Source organism: Chamaea fasciata, unplaced genomic scaffold (genome assembly GCF_029207755.1).
Source record: "Chamaea fasciata isolate MVZ Bird 193981 ecotype frontalis unplaced genomic scaffold, bChaFas1.0.hap1 SCAF_2, whole genome shotgun sequence".
Classification (NCBI taxonomy): Eukaryota; Metazoa; Chordata; class Aves; order Passeriformes; family Sylviidae; genus Chamaea; species Chamaea fasciata.
Genome location: NW_027094087.1, coordinates 113,152,700 through 113,169,746, shown reverse-complemented (window position 1 = coordinate 113,169,746; position 17,047 = coordinate 113,152,700). Strand labels below are relative to the sequence as shown.

At 40.2% G+C, this 17,047-nt stretch overlaps 1 protein-coding gene across 5 annotated transcripts in view; it reads right to left on the bottom strand.

Annotated features, from left to right (window-relative positions):
- The window catches only part of DSCAM (DS cell adhesion molecule), a 384,919-nt gene that overhangs the window by 41,388 nt on the left and 326,484 nt on the right, over positions 1-17,047 (bottom strand). For 2 of the 5 annotated variants that reach the window (XM_066177133.1, XM_066177135.1), the window contains 6 exons: positions 14,009-14,126; positions 12,960-13,123; positions 9,707-9,805; positions 8,930-9,118; positions 7,890-8,180; positions 2,778-2,954 (listed from right to left, as the gene is read on the bottom strand). In XM_066177133.1, coding sequence (XP_066033230.1) covers positions 2,778-2,954; positions 7,890-8,180; positions 8,930-9,118; positions 9,707-9,805; positions 12,960-13,123; positions 14,009-14,126 — 1,038 coding nt within the window. Of the gene's footprint in view, positions 1-2,777; positions 2,955-7,889; positions 8,181-8,929; positions 9,119-9,706; positions 9,806-12,959; positions 13,128-14,008; positions 14,127-17,047 lie in introns of those variants that run through there. The other 3 variants (XM_066177136.1, XM_066177138.1, XM_066177137.1) reach the window with 2 other exon arrangements.

The window sequence follows — 17,047 nt, the reverse complement described above, 5'->3', positions numbered from 1 at the left end:
CACAAAAGCAAGAGTTACATCTGTAACTTGCACAAATTATTTTAGAAGGTTCCACTGTGGAAATCATTTTTCTGATGTAGACTAGAGGAATTCCTGGTTTAGGAAAAATATTGTGCCTCAAAGAAACCCCACCAGGTCATACAAACCAAGTGATAATGTGATATTTCCCTTTCAAAAATTATGTGAAAGTTAATCACAACAATTACTAGACCAAACCATTTATTTTTTAGTTAGGACATCAGAAGAACTTCCATATATTTGTTTTAGAGAACTTAGTAAGGAGTTCTCTGGAACAGCAGTTCCTTATTGTCAGGAAAACTTTTAGAACATGAAGTAACTTCCAGAAGATCAGAAAACATCAAACATGGGATCAGTCTTCAAAAAGAATGAGCAAAAAAATTTATGAATTACTGAAGTCCTATCAGTCTGATCTTGGCAATGCACAAAATAATAAAAAAAAAATTGAGCGAAGCTTAATGAAATGAATTAGAAGGATAATTGAGGCCAATCAATACAGACTTGTGGTCAAGCAGCCATGTCAAACAAAGTGGATTTTTTTTAATTAGATTAAAATTTGCTGAGAATTAATGACATTGAAAAAGACCTCTCATTGTGATATGACTAAATAACAGCAAAAGGTCATATTTATGTTTCTCTAAAACAAAGTTTTGATAACTCAAAGTACTTTAAAAGAAAGTAGCACAATGCAAAAAATTAACACAGCAGCCATTTTACATGGATTTCCACATATTCAGACCCGAATTTTAAGCAGAGAATCATTATTCAGTACTTTTTGTCTGAAATGTTTATCAGTGATATGGAGTAAATAATATCTGGTTTAAAAGTTTAAAAATGAGACAAGAATTTGGTAGCTAAAATATAAGGAAAATGCCAGATCACTAAGAAAATAATCTGGATCATGAGGTCATACATCAAGAACACAAACCAGGGCTGTATAACAGGGAATATTTTCTTGCTGTAGAGAAATCAGAGAACTGGCAAATGATCTCAATGGATAAAATGTTAAGGATGTAAATTATGGGAAAACTACAGAGGAAAATTAAAATATATTAATCGGTTTCATTTACCAATTAAAAACATTAAGAAATGGTTTGGTTACCACCATGTGGAAAGAACATCCTTGGAGACTGAAAATGATACAAGAAAGAACTTCTGTACTGTAGAGAAGTGAAACAGGACCAGATGGGATGTCGAGCTGTAGTGTGACAAATTCAGCCAAGTGAGACACAACTTTTACAGAAATGGTAGTTAAATACTGATTTCTTTTATCAAAAGTACTGATTAAATATTTTCCACTGCCTATGTTTAAGTGGAGCTCCGATATTTTTCTAAATTCCTCATTTCTTAGAGGAAATAGTTCAGAGACATTTTATGTTATGCAAAAGCCACCCTGGTCGGTGATCATCAGCCTTCCTCAAGGGACTGGAACTCAAGATTCTATGAATACTTGTAAATTAACCATGAAAAAATAATCTGCATAGACATAATTTTCCAGAGCCAAAGAGCTCAAGATATCCTGCTCATTACTGGATGGAATTCCACAGTATTTCTAAGAAGACAGGATAACACTTTCTTTTTCTTTACCACTTTTTTCTTTTTTTTAAATGAAAAAACCTCCACAACTGGGAAGGTAAATGGCTTATAAGATTTTGAAGAAAAAGTGATTATACAAGCTAAAGCATCCAGATGTCCTGATTTCCAGGGCTGTGTGTGAAACATAAGGTTGGTTGTCCTCCTTTATATATGAATTTGCCCATGCCCTCTGTCTTTTTATTTTTTTTAACTCCAAAATATTGTTCCAAAGGACAAAATTAGACCCAAAAGAGAGGAAGGTCAGAAGTAAAACATAGGGTTGGCCCAGGTTTTAATAGGTACCATGACCACATTTTGGTTAAAATACAAATAACTAATCAGGTTGGTGGCTCCTGGAAGAGATTGGGCTTATTTTTGCAGATCATAAATTGTTTTACTATTAATTCAGGTTTGAATTTGAAAGGTGTTTTTTTTTTTTTTTCCCAAATGCCTTCAGGGAATACCTTTCCAAAATACCTCTTGCCAGTGCAAAAGCTATAGGGCAGCAGTGTCAGACTGCAAGGGTCAAAAACTTGGCTGTGGCTCAGCCAGGGGTTTTGTGCTAGAAAAATGATAAAGCTGAATGAATTCACAGATCTAAATCTTATTCACATAACAAACAACTGAATTTGAATAAGGATTAGAGGAAAATACAGATCAGTGACAATGAAAGGTCAGTGAACAATGAAGAGCTGTATTAGTTCTATTATAAAAAATCATGGGGAAAAATGCGGTAACAAATCTGAGAATATCTGCTTGTGTGTTCTATCCTACTAGTATCTGTCTACTTTCATTTTATAATTTGGAAGTCATGGTTGGCATCTGCTGGAAAACTGAGATTCCCTCATCATCAGTGCATCTGATTTCATCCTTCAAAAAAAATCCACTTTTATGTCGTCGAGGGAAGCAAACAAACAACAAAAAAAGGAAAGTAAATCAATGAGAAATATTTTCCTTTCCCCCATGCCAAATAACAACAATGGATATATTAATCTTTTTTTTTTATTTAAAAAAAACAAACTTATGACCAAATGAAAAAGAAGGAATTTCTATAGAAAACATACATATACTGTTCTGCTTTGCAAGAAAATGATCCCAGCCGGGGATTGCACACTTTGGTCACGTGCAGCCCCACTCTTATTGTCATGTTCAGGTAGAGAGAAGTTGCACAGACACCACCTTACCTCGCAGCCTCTTCAGCCTCTGCTCCCTCCTCCTCCTCCTCACGATCAGCAGCATCACAAAGAGCAGCAAGACCCCAACCAAGATACAGGAGATGGTCACCAGCATCTTTAGCCCTTCGTTGGTTCCCAGCCCTTCCTCACTTTGCACAACCGACTTGATGAGAGGAGGGATTGTACCTGGAAACAGGGTCATACCATTAGAGGCCTATTAAGGAGGACAAAAGATTGAGTTCTCAGGCAATAAGGCACGCTGCTGCTTCAGCTGCAGGCAGAACGCTCACCAGGATTTTTCTGTTTGGGGTGGAGGCTACATTTGTGTGTCTAATGGCCATGGACACATAACCAGGCTCCTGGTAATGAGGGACTGACTGCAGAGATGGAGATTATCAGCGATCCACAAGAATTGCATTCATTGATTAAGGAAAACCATGTCTGATATGCAGTCAAATCCTATGATTAATTTTGAGTCCTGTTAAATTATTAAAAAGCTGTAAGAGACCTCAGAATTCCTCCCTATGTCTATTATTCCTTATTATGGGGAAATAGCACCACTGTGACATTTCTGCTGGGCTTTTCTGTGCAAGGAACTCATTTGACAAAGCTCATTTTGTGCCACATACATCAGATAATTCCTTTGCACAGAAACATTCTGCTATCAATTCTGAGGGTGCAGCGGTGATAGTGATCTGAAATTCAGACAGTCAACCTGATACTAATCTGCTAAAGACTGTCTGACATTATACTCATCAGTAAAACAGGAGAGTAATGCTGGATAGAAACAATCAAATTTTGAGAGGGAAACGAGGGAAATGAATCTACCAACTACTGGCAGGCAACTCACTTTTTCATTCTGGGACATATTTGCATTTTGAATATACCTGGCTTCCTGGTGATATATAATACTTGAACTTTTCAATTCTTTTCTTCTTTACCTCTAAGGGACGTGAGAAGAATGCAGCACCTTCTGTGGAAGGCTGTTTAGTCATGGAAGACTTCTCACTCATTTCCTGATTACTATTAAACTGCTGAATGCAACCACAAATGAGGCTATAAAATGCAGATTTCCTTGAAATGCGTAGAAACACGTAAGTATTGTGAACTGTGATGACTTTGGATGGAAGCTATTAAATTTTAACCAGCTACTGAAATATAAAAGCGGCTACTACTTGCTAAAAGGAAAGGAGGGTGAGAGAGAAAAACAGGCACATCCTTTTTTACATTTTAATTGCTGCATTAAGTGATATAGTTATATCTCATTATGTGCCATACAGTATCTGAATAAAAACTGAGATCTGATGCAGTACAGTGTGAGTGCCATAACCACAGTGAAAATGTAGAATCCTAAATCCTGCGTTTTTTTCAGAGGAGCTATTTCAGCTGCATATAAAGAGAAGAGCAGCTCCCTAAAGGGACAAAGATAAAAAGAAAAGCTACAACCATCCAAACCTATATTAGGCACTTTGGAAAATTTGTTTTCTTACAACTGCATTTGGAATACTTTTCTAATGTTCCATTGCAGTTCTTCCCCATAATTTTTTTTTCCTACATTTCTATTTCTTGAACACACAGCAGGATATTTTCATCCTGCCTTGAGACACAGATTTTGCACTACTCTAAAGGCAAATAAAATTATTAGATGAAGAAATGAAAAGAACTTCAAGCTCCTGAAGGTAATACTAATAACTGTCTCTAAATCCTCCTAAACTCTCCTGGATACTAAAGCGCCAACATTTTCTCTGGATTACAGTCACAGAGACCATTAGGTTCAAGATTGCCTAAAATGATGTCTTGCTTTCCTTAACACTTAGATGAAAATCAAATGATGAGTGGCCTTTATTTCACTTAAACCTGAAGTGTTCAGATAGGTGATTATCATTATCCATACCTCTCTCTAGGCATATGTAAACCTCATAACATTATAAACAGGCAGTTGGAGTTTAATTAAAAAATCACACTGCACGTTTTCACATCATCCACTTGTTGCTTTTCAGCAATTGCATTAGAAATTACCAAAAATAAATCCTGCTATCCATTGAGAAAACACAAATTCAACGTTTGCTGACATTCTAAGTGCTGGCTGGGAGTGGAATAGTCAAAGCTTTTTGCAGGACTATGTCCCAGACAAACGGGGAGGGTTTGTTTTGTTTTCCAGGTCGGTTCACCATCACCCTTTGTTAGCCTGATTGGTGCCTCGCAGAAATTGTAATCTGAATGTCTCTGAACTCTTTTTCCCCTTGGCTGCAGCATCTCCCACTGCACCCTGCGAGTTCAGGAGTGTTCTCCTGTGTCCTTCACGGCAGGGAGTGCCTGGGTGGGTCAGAATCAATTAGCAGAGTTTAGAGCTGATCCGATTTAATGCCAGGGCTACCGAGTAGCTGATCCCCGAGCCGGGAAGCTCCTTTGCAGCGCTCCACAACTGCAGCTGCACAGGGCTAAAAATATCTCTGTGGATTGCGTGCTTCTGAAAAAAACAAGGGGCAGGGAGGTCAGCAAACCTGTAAGCTGGAAATCGTTACCGAAATGCCCAGGAACAGAGAGCAAAAAGCTGCACGTAGGTTTGTCATTAACCCTCTGACCTAGTTCAGCAGGAGAGATTTGAGGGGAAGGATGCTGAGCCATGGTATTCCTCAGGAGCTCTCCGACACACAGCAAAGTGACCCAAACCCACGTAACTCTGGGATTTCTGCAAACTTACAAAAGGCTTTATCTTAAGGCTGCTAAAGCTTCTAAGCTTGTTCTCAGCATTTGGCATCCCAGAACTTTCGTACATCAAATTATCTAATCTTCAAAGTGCTACTCTTTGTATCTGCTTTATCCCAAGGGCAGCTGTGACCCCTGGAAGCTGGAAGGGGCTAATCTCACATCACCGGGTGAATCAAAGGTAGAGGCAGGGACAGCACTCAAAAGTGGAGCTGGCTAAGAAGTTTCCACTGGCATGTTTTCTGCAAACAAAAAAAATCCTTGTCTATGGAAGCAAAAATTTCTGCATCAAATACCGGTCAGAATGATAATAATGATAATGATAATCATCATCAGTTTATACTTTCAATTCTGAGTCAAGCATAGCAAATCTAGAAAATCTAGAAAATCTGAAAACTGAAATTTGCTTTTCCATCCATGTTTTCCTCTCATAACCTCGGGGTCAGTATTTGAGCTGCTCTGCCTCTCTAAGGCACAACAGAGTCCTGGCAAAGCACACTTCATAAACAAAACCAGCAATATCACAAAAGGGAAAATTTTCTAGCTGACCAGAAGCAGTGGCCCAGGAAGTTTAATGCTGCAAATACTTTTTACTGTTTCATTTTATCCCTTTTAAAGATGCTATAGAGCAATATAAAAAAATCAAAGGGTATGCAGGTCACAATGTGTGATGCCAGGTTAAATATCATCACCCAATCAAAGGGCAGAGCTTGACAACATTTCAGATCAGATCATTGTAAAAATAGTTTTGATTTGAGTGCTACAAGGGTAAATTTAAGGCTCTGGACCTGCATTTTGATATAAATTCATTTTAAGGTATGGCTTAAGACTGTTTGCCCCAATCAAATAAATGTGATGATAACGGAACAACAGAAAGTTGGATGCTGCATGTGGAAAGATATTGGAAAACAAGATGAAAACAGGATAGGCTAAGTAAAATTACAAGAAATTAACTCATAATACTTGAAAGAGTTATTACTGACAACAGCTACACTTCTCAGTAAAACAAGTCCTTCATCTGCCTGGAAAGACCTGGAACATTTGTGTAGTAGCTGCTTAGATCCTGGTTTCCTGTGGGTCTCTGGAGTGCTGAGGCAAGATCTTTCTCTTAATTTTTCAGACTCTCTGAAATAACATGAGGAACTGTGTGGCAGCTTACCAAAAATGATATTTTTCCAAAGGGTGAGGGCATGTGTGATTAATTATCTGTAAGAACTGCTGAGTGCCCAGCACAAAAGCTGGTATAGCAGTAGAGGATGTGTCAGGTGCTGATATTTAAAGCCTGCCTAAGCCATATCCCACATTTCTGCCTGGGAATGACCCTTGAGCTGTACACAAGTGGTGATGTTCGTGTGGAGGCGTGTAACCAACACAGAGTTACAAACAATTACCAATTTGGTGCTGTCACAACCATCAGCTCTTGTTAGAACGTGCTCACACCAGTGCTGTAGCTTAATTTAACACTACAGATGTTGCCAAGTGGTTGCACAATATAGAACAACATCCCTGGCAATGCAGCAAGCTTTTTCACTGGATGTCTCCAGAAAAGCTCTGGCAATTCCCACTGGAGCAATTCGAGAGCTGCCATCTGGAGCCATCTGTGCTGCCTTTTTGCCAGGAACGCAGCCTCTCCCCACCACAGAGCCACTGGGAGCACACATGTGCCACCATCCCTCTCAAGCAGCCTGGCAGGACCTGAGCTGCAGTGAGTGACAAACTGGCATGTTTGCTGCTGCTCTTGTGTCCTGGGTTTTGCAGGGTGGGCAGTGACCCCTGGCAGAAGGGCAGGATGCAACAACTCCCACAGGGTCCGTGTCCTGCTGCTGAGCACAACAGATCCATCTGTCATGGCCATTAGTTTCACTGTCCCCTGTCTGTAAACAGGGATGATTGCTCTGCCATTGCTCTGCCCTTGGAGGATGTTAGCCAGAGGCTTTCCCAGGGGACAACCTGCTTGGCTGCTCCAATGTGTCCCATAATGGGTTTTGGGCTGTGTCACAGGGAATAGCAATGAGGCCAGACACTCCCATGAATGGCTGCAGGAACAAATTCCATGGAAGACTAAAATTTCATGGAAAAGATGCATGAAATACTAGGAAAGGCCCCTGTAACCACTGGAACTAATGACTTTTAATGTCCTATGATTATGTGTCTTATGGCTGATTGACTCCGGAGTTTTTCAAAGTGAGGACAAATAAACAATTCCTCTTTTCTGCCTGGCAGCCTACTGTCAGGAAATCAGGAGCAATTTTACATCTTTGGGACTTTAATCTCTCTGACAGCATGGCTGGCAGATTCAAAATGGGGTTTATGAGGGGAAAAAAAATGGAAGATGAGCAAAAAGAAAAAAAGAATCACATATGAAACTCAAGTAAAACAGTATCTGATGCATAAATTAAAGGAAATACTTACTGCCATCATAATTGAGCGTGGCAAATTTAGCTTGTTTCTCTGCACAGCCAGCACTGTTGCACACTCTCATTTGCAGCTCGTACCAGGTGGCCTCCTGGAGGTCATAGAGGATGTAGGACTTGGACAGGGATGTCCTCTGGGCTGTGGTCCAGACCGTGGTCCCAAAGGGTCGGTACTCCAGGGTGAAGGAGGTGATGGGGCAGCCGCCGTCGTTCCAGCCGATCAGGTTCAGCCTAACCCGCGTGGTGTTGATGCTGGCAAAGAGCTCTTGCTCCTTGGAAAACTGTGGCTCTAGAGGCAGTGGGGTATTCCAGACAAAATGCTTAAATATTGCAGATAAAAATTCTCAAAAGTTAAAATTTAGAGAATAATTTCTAGGGCAATCTTGGCTCTAGCTTAAACTCAGTATCTATATATTCAGCTTCCCTCTTTTCTTCTTAAATGTTTTTTTCCCACTTTGTGCCAGGCTCACAAACCCAGATTTTCAAATCAACATGTGGAAAAAAATATCCAAACATCCATTCAAAAAATTTGGTTTGTTTTGCCTTGCAGAACTTAGCACAAACTTTTCCTTTGTTTTTGACACTTATCTAGTTCAGAGGATGCTGCTTGCACACTCCTGCAATACTGGCTTGGAGCAGAAATCACACATAGGCTCTATTTCCTTTATACATAAATATACTCCCTGTCTTCCTTCAACATCCAGACAAATAAACCCCTGAATTTTTATAAGAAGAGAAGAGACAATTTCCTCCTGGCAATGAAATAGTTGGAATTGCTACAGTCTTTTACAGCAGAGACACCCTCTCACCAAATATCTGCCAACCCATCTTAGAAAAAAATTATTAGAGTAAAAGGGACAGAACATCAGCCTGTGTGGGCTTCAAGTCCCACAGCCACAGCCTTTTTTGTCACCGCCATCGGACAGAGCTCTCAATGTTTCAAAGCCAGTAAAATTAAAATATCCAAGCCTGTTTTCTCATCAAACCAAGATCTAGAGCAGGAGCTTCGGGAGGGTGAAAGGAATGGAGCCAACGCACCTTTGCCGAGCGTCTTGGCCTCGATGATCTCGCTGATGCGTCCCGGCCCCACCCCGTTCTGAGCAGTCAGGGTGAACTTGTACCAGGTGCCACATTTCAGGGTCTCCAGCCTGTAGGATCTCTCACTGGGGCTGATGGGGAAGCTGCCCCACTGCTCACTGTTATCCTCTGAGTACTGCAGAATGTAACCTGGAGGGAAAGTGCGGATGGCAAATATCACAAATATCAAGTACCACAAATCCTTCAGGCAACCCAAGGAGGCATTTTTAAGACCTAATAAAACTGGAAAAAAAATCCCACGTGCACGGGAACATAAAGCTCTCCCCTGACTGAAAGATACCAGGCAATGCTTTTTGCCCACCCTGACAACAGCCTAAATACAATTTTTTATGGTGGCTTCAGGGAGAAAAGGATGGATATTTCTAGGGACCCTTCAATCAGCAACAGCCAGATGATGAACCTGGACCCTCCAAAATGAGTGGTTAGAGATTACACATCTGGAAAATCAGATAGAGCAACTGTCATAAGAGCTGAGGAGAAAGTGATTAAATGTGGTGAATAAACCACCACAAAGACAAACTGCAATTTACTGAACGCTGTTATCACCATGATAGTGCACATTAAGGGTTGACAGTAATACAGATTGGGTTGTTTTCCTTTTTTTTATTTTTTTTTAATTTAATTTTTTTTGAGCCATTCATAATGGTATAATAATCCATAATCCTATCAACATATGATAATTTAGTAAGAAGCAGCAATTAACTTGGATTACATTACCTCGGATAGAACTGCCACCATTGTCTCCAGGTATCCAGGAAAGAGTGATAGAAGAAGAAGTAGTTTTGGATACAGTGAGTCTTGGCTGGTCTGGTGGAACTAGATGGGAAACAGTTAAAAATAGAAAATGCAATCAAATGGTTTGACACGATCTTAATCACTTCTAACAGTCATTTATCAAATAGCTGTTTTGAGTTGCAAAAAATGCTAATGATTTCTGTCAAAGTGTCTGTTTAGCTGACATCCTTGGTTAAGACAAGAACAGACAAGCTCTCATTTTTTTATTTAACTTTATGAACAATATTTTCTTTCAATTCTTAACCTTTGTTTTTCTCTGAATTTTTTTGCATCTGTCCCATTAGACCTCAACAGCACATGAGCTACTCAGACATTATTTTCTTTTTTTTTTTTTTAATTTATATCTGTTTTGGGGAGAAGATAAAAACTTAGTGGCAGTAAACATGTGCTGTTGCAAATGGTGACCCACTTATTCCTGTGTTTGCATGCTATTATGGCAGAAATGAAAAAAAGGTGCAAATCAAGGGCTTCTGCCAGTGCAAATGTGAGAATTAATTAGGTATCATAGATAGATTTGTGACTGGAGGCAGATCCAATCCTCTTCCAAACCATTGAGGCTTCTGACATAAAGAATTCCAAATTCTGTCAGCAAAGAGAGGAAACACTTCTGTTTCTGCTGCTCCCCACAAATGTTTTGGGGGATGGAAGACCAAGGTTCCAAGGACCAACTGCTGAATGAATGCAGGAATAAACCAGATGTTTCTCATCCACTTCCTATTTCCCAGCTTCCTTTGGAAGAAAATCATGGAATGTTTTGGGTTGGAAAAGACCCTAAAGACCATCTCATTCCAATCCAGTGCCATGGGCAGGGACACCTTCCACTAGACTAGATTGCTCTACCTCCCATCCAGCCTGGCTTTGGACACTTCCAGGGATATCCACAACTTCTCTGGGCACCCTGTGCCACGCCCTTACCACCCTCACTGGAGGAATTTCTTCCGGCATTAAAGGGTAGAGAAAGAGCCATGCCACATCCCAACAAGTTGCATGGACAGGGCAAACTGGGACTAGGAATTAACACAGGGTACTGGGACTGCAAATGGACTGGGAATGTTCTACTGCCAGAAATGTAGACAAAATTGAGCTTTGCTGCCTCAAGAATAAGGAGTGGGGTATGAACAATGTCCATGCTTGGAAAGGAGCAAGAAATAGTGGAAAAGATGAGATGGAAATCTGGGGAGGAGAGACAACAGAATGGCCACGGCTCCTCTGGCATGGGAGAGAAAAGGGTGGTGGTGTCAGTGGCCCGTGCTGGCAGGAGCTGCCCTTGTCCTGACACATTCCCATGACCAGACAGGACAGAAGTCCAAAATGCTCTGCTGTGTCCAGCATTCTGCTGCCAGAGAATGTTGCCTGCTTTGCCTATGCTTGAGGGGCAGCTCTTCCTACAGAGTGAAACTCCAGGGAAAGCTCTCCACTGCAGTTCATGTTCAGACTGCAGAATAATGGGTGCTGATATAAGGCAAAGTCTGCTGGTTTCCAGCTATGGATTAGTTGAAAGAGAAGTTGATTTTTTTGCCCTCACAGGGCTAAACAGGGCTGAAGAAAACAAAAGAGACAGTTTATACTCTAAAGGAAAATTCCCTTTGTGAGATGGATTTGTTCTGTTATTCTGAGTGACTTGGCTGATTCCATGGGGAGAGGCTGCACACACTACACTGGGAAAGATTTATTGTAAAAGCTTTCATCACAGCTTCACCCTATCTGCAAAAAAATGGTGGTCCCACATATTAAAAGCCACTCTTTGTCTGTCCCAGAGGGAAGTAATATTGATTTGCTTTTAGTTGCTGCAGTTCAATAACAGCAAATATATGCAATTACAGAAGTACTTAGTGAAATATAAATATAAGGTTTCCATTTGATGGTGTTTTCTCTCCCTACTTCCTGTTGTGGTCATGCTTCAAACATTGCAGAAGAGCATCTTCAGTTTCTGTTGGATTGTAGGGAAGCTGATATATGCCAACATCTGCCACGATGTTTGCTCCAAGGCATAGTGGAATGGTTTATGCAGGGAGAGAGGGGGACTGCAGTGGAAACAACCTCTCTCTTTGCTCTCATGCGCTTGCACTTGAAATTTAAATTCCACATCCAGGAGAGTGATGATCCACTCTGGTACAAAAATTTTCAGTCAATTGAAGCATTTGTAGGATCTGCTTTAGTGCAAGTGAGCAAGGAAATCTCCACAGGGAATTCTTGGTATATGAATCCACAGGCTCTGCTTCACTTTACTTTTAGTTTACATTCTTATATTGTTCCTGCTTTTGTGCACATCAACACCATTCTGGATGCACTTTTTGCTTTTCAATATGATTATAAAATGTAGCTGGAGAAATGCATTAGCTGAAGGGGTACTGATTTTTCATTTCCAATGCTTCCTCATATTCACCTCATAATAAAATTCTGTGCCTACAAAATGAAGTTTTTGTGCAAGGTCTCAGTACAGAGGCAAATTTCTGCTGATAGCTTTTCAGGAGCTGAATTAAAGGCCTTCACATCTTTCTGAATTTTGTAGTATTAAAATGATACATGTGATACTTGTAAGGGGGAGGCAGAAGCTGATACTTTCTGTGTGAAGAACTAGGAGATAACTGAACACAAACACACTGTTGTCAATCTTACCAAAAACTCACACAGAGACTTAACTGAGTGTGTGAACTGTTTCACCAAAAGCACCATTTTCTAGATTGTTGCTGTAGGACACGAAAGACTCCAAATATATCAGAAAGCAAAGAGCATGTTAAAAGAAGGCTTTATTGTCTAAATTCTTACTACTTTTTATAAGGTGTTCTGATACAGACTTAACATGGTTGGTGAATAGGAATGACACCTCTCTAATGCTATTGGTTAAATTAGAGAAACAGCAAACACCAGATGGACTAAGATTGTTTTGAGGAAGGATAGTTGTTTACCAAGATTGTTTTGAGAAAAAACTTTTTTGGCAAAGTTTTTCTTGGGAAAAGGTTAGCAGCTGCTAGCCGGCTAAAATCTCTCAAGCCCACACTAGATCATAAAATGCCCATGGCTGAGTCAGAACAACTTATGTATTAATTTGGAAAAATTAGACCTTCATAATACACATAAATAATATTCTGCATTTCAAACAGATACACCTCTGTGTTTCCAGGAACACTTTAAAGCCATGGCAATGATTCCAAGGTAGATCCAACAGCCTTACCTTGTACCTGCAAATTCAAAATGATTTCATCTGATCCCCAGTTGTTGCTGGCCACACAGCTGTAGTACCCAGAGTCTTCTGCCTTCACAGTCCTGATGACGAAGCTGCCGTTGCTGAAGATGCTCCTTCGCCCATCAATCATCACTAGGCTGGGTGTCCCGTTACTGCCTCACAGGAAACAAAGTGCATACATTAAAGAAGTTACAATCAAAATTACTCACAAGTGGAGTTTTTTTTTTTTTGAAGCGGCTAAGAATGGGAAGAGAGGAAAAAGGTGTGGGGTGAGGTGTGTCCCTTCAATAAGGCAGCCAAGGAGTATTTTCTGTTGGGAAACATCTAACATTTGATTTAAAATGCACTTTTCCTGCACCTAATGTGAGTGAAAACAGAAATTCACTCCTTCCTTAACCTGTTATTTCATAAAGATGCTGAAACAAGGGTATAGGCAGTTCCTGGCTACAAAGTTCAACCTTATGAAATCATAGGTATTTATATCAATGCACAAGATGGTTTCAAGCACTGTAGTTTCCCTGCTTACACAGTGCTAGGATGAAAATTATTGTCCGTGCATGTTTCCAAGTGGCTCTGTCAGATTGTGAAACTAAAGCTGAAAACAGAATAATGGAAAATTAAATATGTGCAAGACATTTACTGCCCACCTCAGCACAAATCACTGTATCAGGCACTTCGCTCTCTCAGAATAAAGAATAAAATAAAATATCCTCTGCATGAGGATAAAATAAAAACATTTGAATTTTTAAATTCAAATAAATACAATAATAATAAAAATAATAAAATAAAAAAAATAAAAACATTTTGAATGTTTACCTTTAGCCCTTCTTTATTATTTTTTTTCCCTTTCATGCCCTGTAATCACCACAGCCAATTAGTTGAAGGAACTTCTAAACTCCTCATCTACTGTGACCATGTGGAAATTACCATGAAGTCTTTCTCGTTCTTGCCAGCGACCCAGGACCGCCCTCCCCACAACCCCATGGGATTTTCAAGAAATGGGCTTTATGTGAGCTGTACATTTAGTTGCTGGTTACCTATCCTTCATCCATTTGACTGTTGGAGCTGGGTCCCCCACAGCTTTGCAAGGGAGGACAATGTCCTTCATCCAGGGAGTTGTCACCGTCCCGCTGAACGTCAGAATCCTGGCAGGAGCTGGGAGGGAGAGAGCAAGAGAGACTGAAGTGAGGTGTCTGTTCATACTGCCCTTGAGAGGGAAATAGAGACACCCACAATTAAAGGGGGAAAACCAAACCAATCTAAAAATGGTGTTTTTAGGGTGCTAATTCCCTTAAACTGGTAATATTAGCTATCTATTCAAGCAAAGTATCAGCTTCAGTAGCTGGAAGACAAGTAACTAAAAGAGAGATGAGGCATGGGATTGGAAGAGTCTTTGTAGAGAAAAAGAGCAAACCCAGTTATTTATCATCTTTACTGACTTTTATGTACTTTGGAGTAGAAATTATTGATGAAAATTATGTCTAAGGGATGCTTCTCTTGACACTTCCAGCAAGAATTGTCCACAGTAGACAACTGAGTGGTGTCTCATACTCAAATAAGTAGGTGTATCATAGAAACTAAATTATTGATACATCTCTTCTACAACAATTTTGATATTAAGCAAAATAAACCTCCATGTATATTAGTACATTGTAGAGCACTAATCTGGAATCCACAAATGTGAACAAACTAAAGCCAGCTTTTATCGGCTCTCAGATCTACTAAATACATACTAAAAAAAATATCACTAGTGTATTTCCATTTTATAGGTTGTGTTAGATCTTCATTTCTTATTCCTCAAGAATGACCCTTGACAGAAACAGACTTTCTGTTGGCCTCTAGATATACATTTTAAAGCCACATACTGAATACAGATAGACAAAATACTGTATTTTTAGTCCTGATCTACTTCAGTCGAGCACACTGATCAGAATTTATACTTAATAATCCATTTTGCACCAATTAGGAAAACATGAAAAAGAGACTTGGCATCAAATATAACTGGGACAGTTAATCTGGAAAAAGATTCATGCATAAAAGAACAGGCCTTGAAAAATTAAGCAAAATTACTTGAGTAGGCTGCAATGGGACTTGAGATATTCACAAAAAGAGAAGATTTCATAGATTATACAATCAGTTTGGACTGTGTTGCTTATGTTCTCTTCAAGCACTGTTGAAAGCCAAGCTTCTCAAGAGGTTTTTTTTTCTCTGGTCAAAATTTTAATTCAAACACAAGTTGAAGATTTAGGTAACAGACAAAGTGAAAGCTGGGTAATGGAACAGCTCTACTTTCCTAACAGCCAAGCATCAACGTTTCCTGTCCTGGCTAAAGAGCAGCTGGAGATCCCTGGCTCCCTCCTTCCACAGCTCTGAGGTTTAACCCTGTCAGGACAGAGCTGTGGTTTGTGCTGCCCTGGGAAGGCTGGACACCAGGGTGATGCAAAGACACTGGGCAGTCAGGAGCTCTCATGGATCAGGCTGGTTTTTCCACCTGGGCACTCCTAAGATAACATTTTCTAGAAAAGACTTACACAGGGCTCTACTCTCCCACAAGCCATCTGTGTCAGGTTTTTATGGCCAGGTTCTGGTAGTGGGGAGGTTACAGCTTGCCAGAAGCTTCCCCCATGTCCAGCAGATGGGATGAACAGTTTGTAACCCTTGTTCCCATCTTCCTGTGCTGCTGGGGAGGAGGTGGTAGAGCTGGGAAGGAGGGAGGGGTGTGGGGAAGGTGTTTGAAAGATTTATTTTTCTTCTCATTACCATGCTCTGATTTAGTTGGTAATAAATTCAATTAACATCTCTAACTCGAGTTTGTTTTTCCCATGACGTTACTTTGTGAGTGATCTCTCTCTGTCCTCATCTCAACTCATGAACATTTGTTATATTTTCCCTCCCCTATCCAGCTGCAGAGGGGAGTGACAGAGAAGCTCTGGTGGGTGTCTGGCACCCAGCCTGGGTCAACCCACCCCACCATGAGCTAATTAATCAAAGAAACACAAACAGAAGAATGCTCAGAGCACCCAGAGACACAGAATGAAATGCTAACTCTGCTGAAGTTAGAAGTCACATTTGTCTTCAGTGGTGCCAGGTTTTGCTGCAGGAGGTGCCTCGTGGCTCTCATGCCATCTTTGAAAAGCAGCAGGAGATGCTGTCAGCTCTATCTACAGAACATCTCTGAGCATCTGGACTGCTCAGATTCTTGTCCCTTTCAAAATCCTCTCTGCAACATGAAGCCTGAAAACTCATTTAAATTTGACTATTAATCATTATCTCTGTGGCCTTCCCACATTTCTGGTGTTTCTTGAAATATCCAGCTACTCCGAACTGTTGCCAGTTCCTGTAGGACAAAACATGTGGAATACAGGAATCCTGCTGAAGCCTTCAGCATGGCATGGCACCACTGCTAGCAAACTTTCTGTGTTATCCTTTTGTTTTTAATAGTTATTTCCATGTGAATTCTTCCTTAAGAAGTCATAGGCTGGACATCAGATGTTGAAAGTGCAACAATTATGTTGTAGCTCCTGGTTTTCAATATCCCTGATTTTACTGAGATGTGTGGAAGTAACAGAAATCTCACAGGAGCCTAAGTCACTGGTAAGATGATAGATCATGGCTCAGAAAATTACCAGAAAAGCACAGTGAACTATTTTTGTGAAAGTATCCACAGCTTTCTATGGATTTTCTTATTCCTTCCATGTACTGAGTGCTTTTAAAAGAAATGGTAAAACAGCAGGAAATTTTTCAAGCCCGATTTTCTTTATAGCTGAACTTCAAATGATGTCCTGAGACTGCTAAAAGGTGCACAAAGAAAACTAGAAACAAAAATAAGTGTCAAGTGAAATCCACCTCAGAGCAATAGGTTTGAAATCCTAGCAGGCATTCAGGAGGTAAAAAAAGCCTGGAATCTCACAGACCTCTTTCTTTTGAGCCATGGGAATTTTTGGAATCATATGGGTAAGCTGCAGGCTTTACTTCTTTGTTATCAAAGCTACCCACATGCCTACACACCTCCTTCCAGCCTTATATTTGATGGCATGGCACTGGATTAGGACTGTGTCTGTTCCTATTTTTTTTTC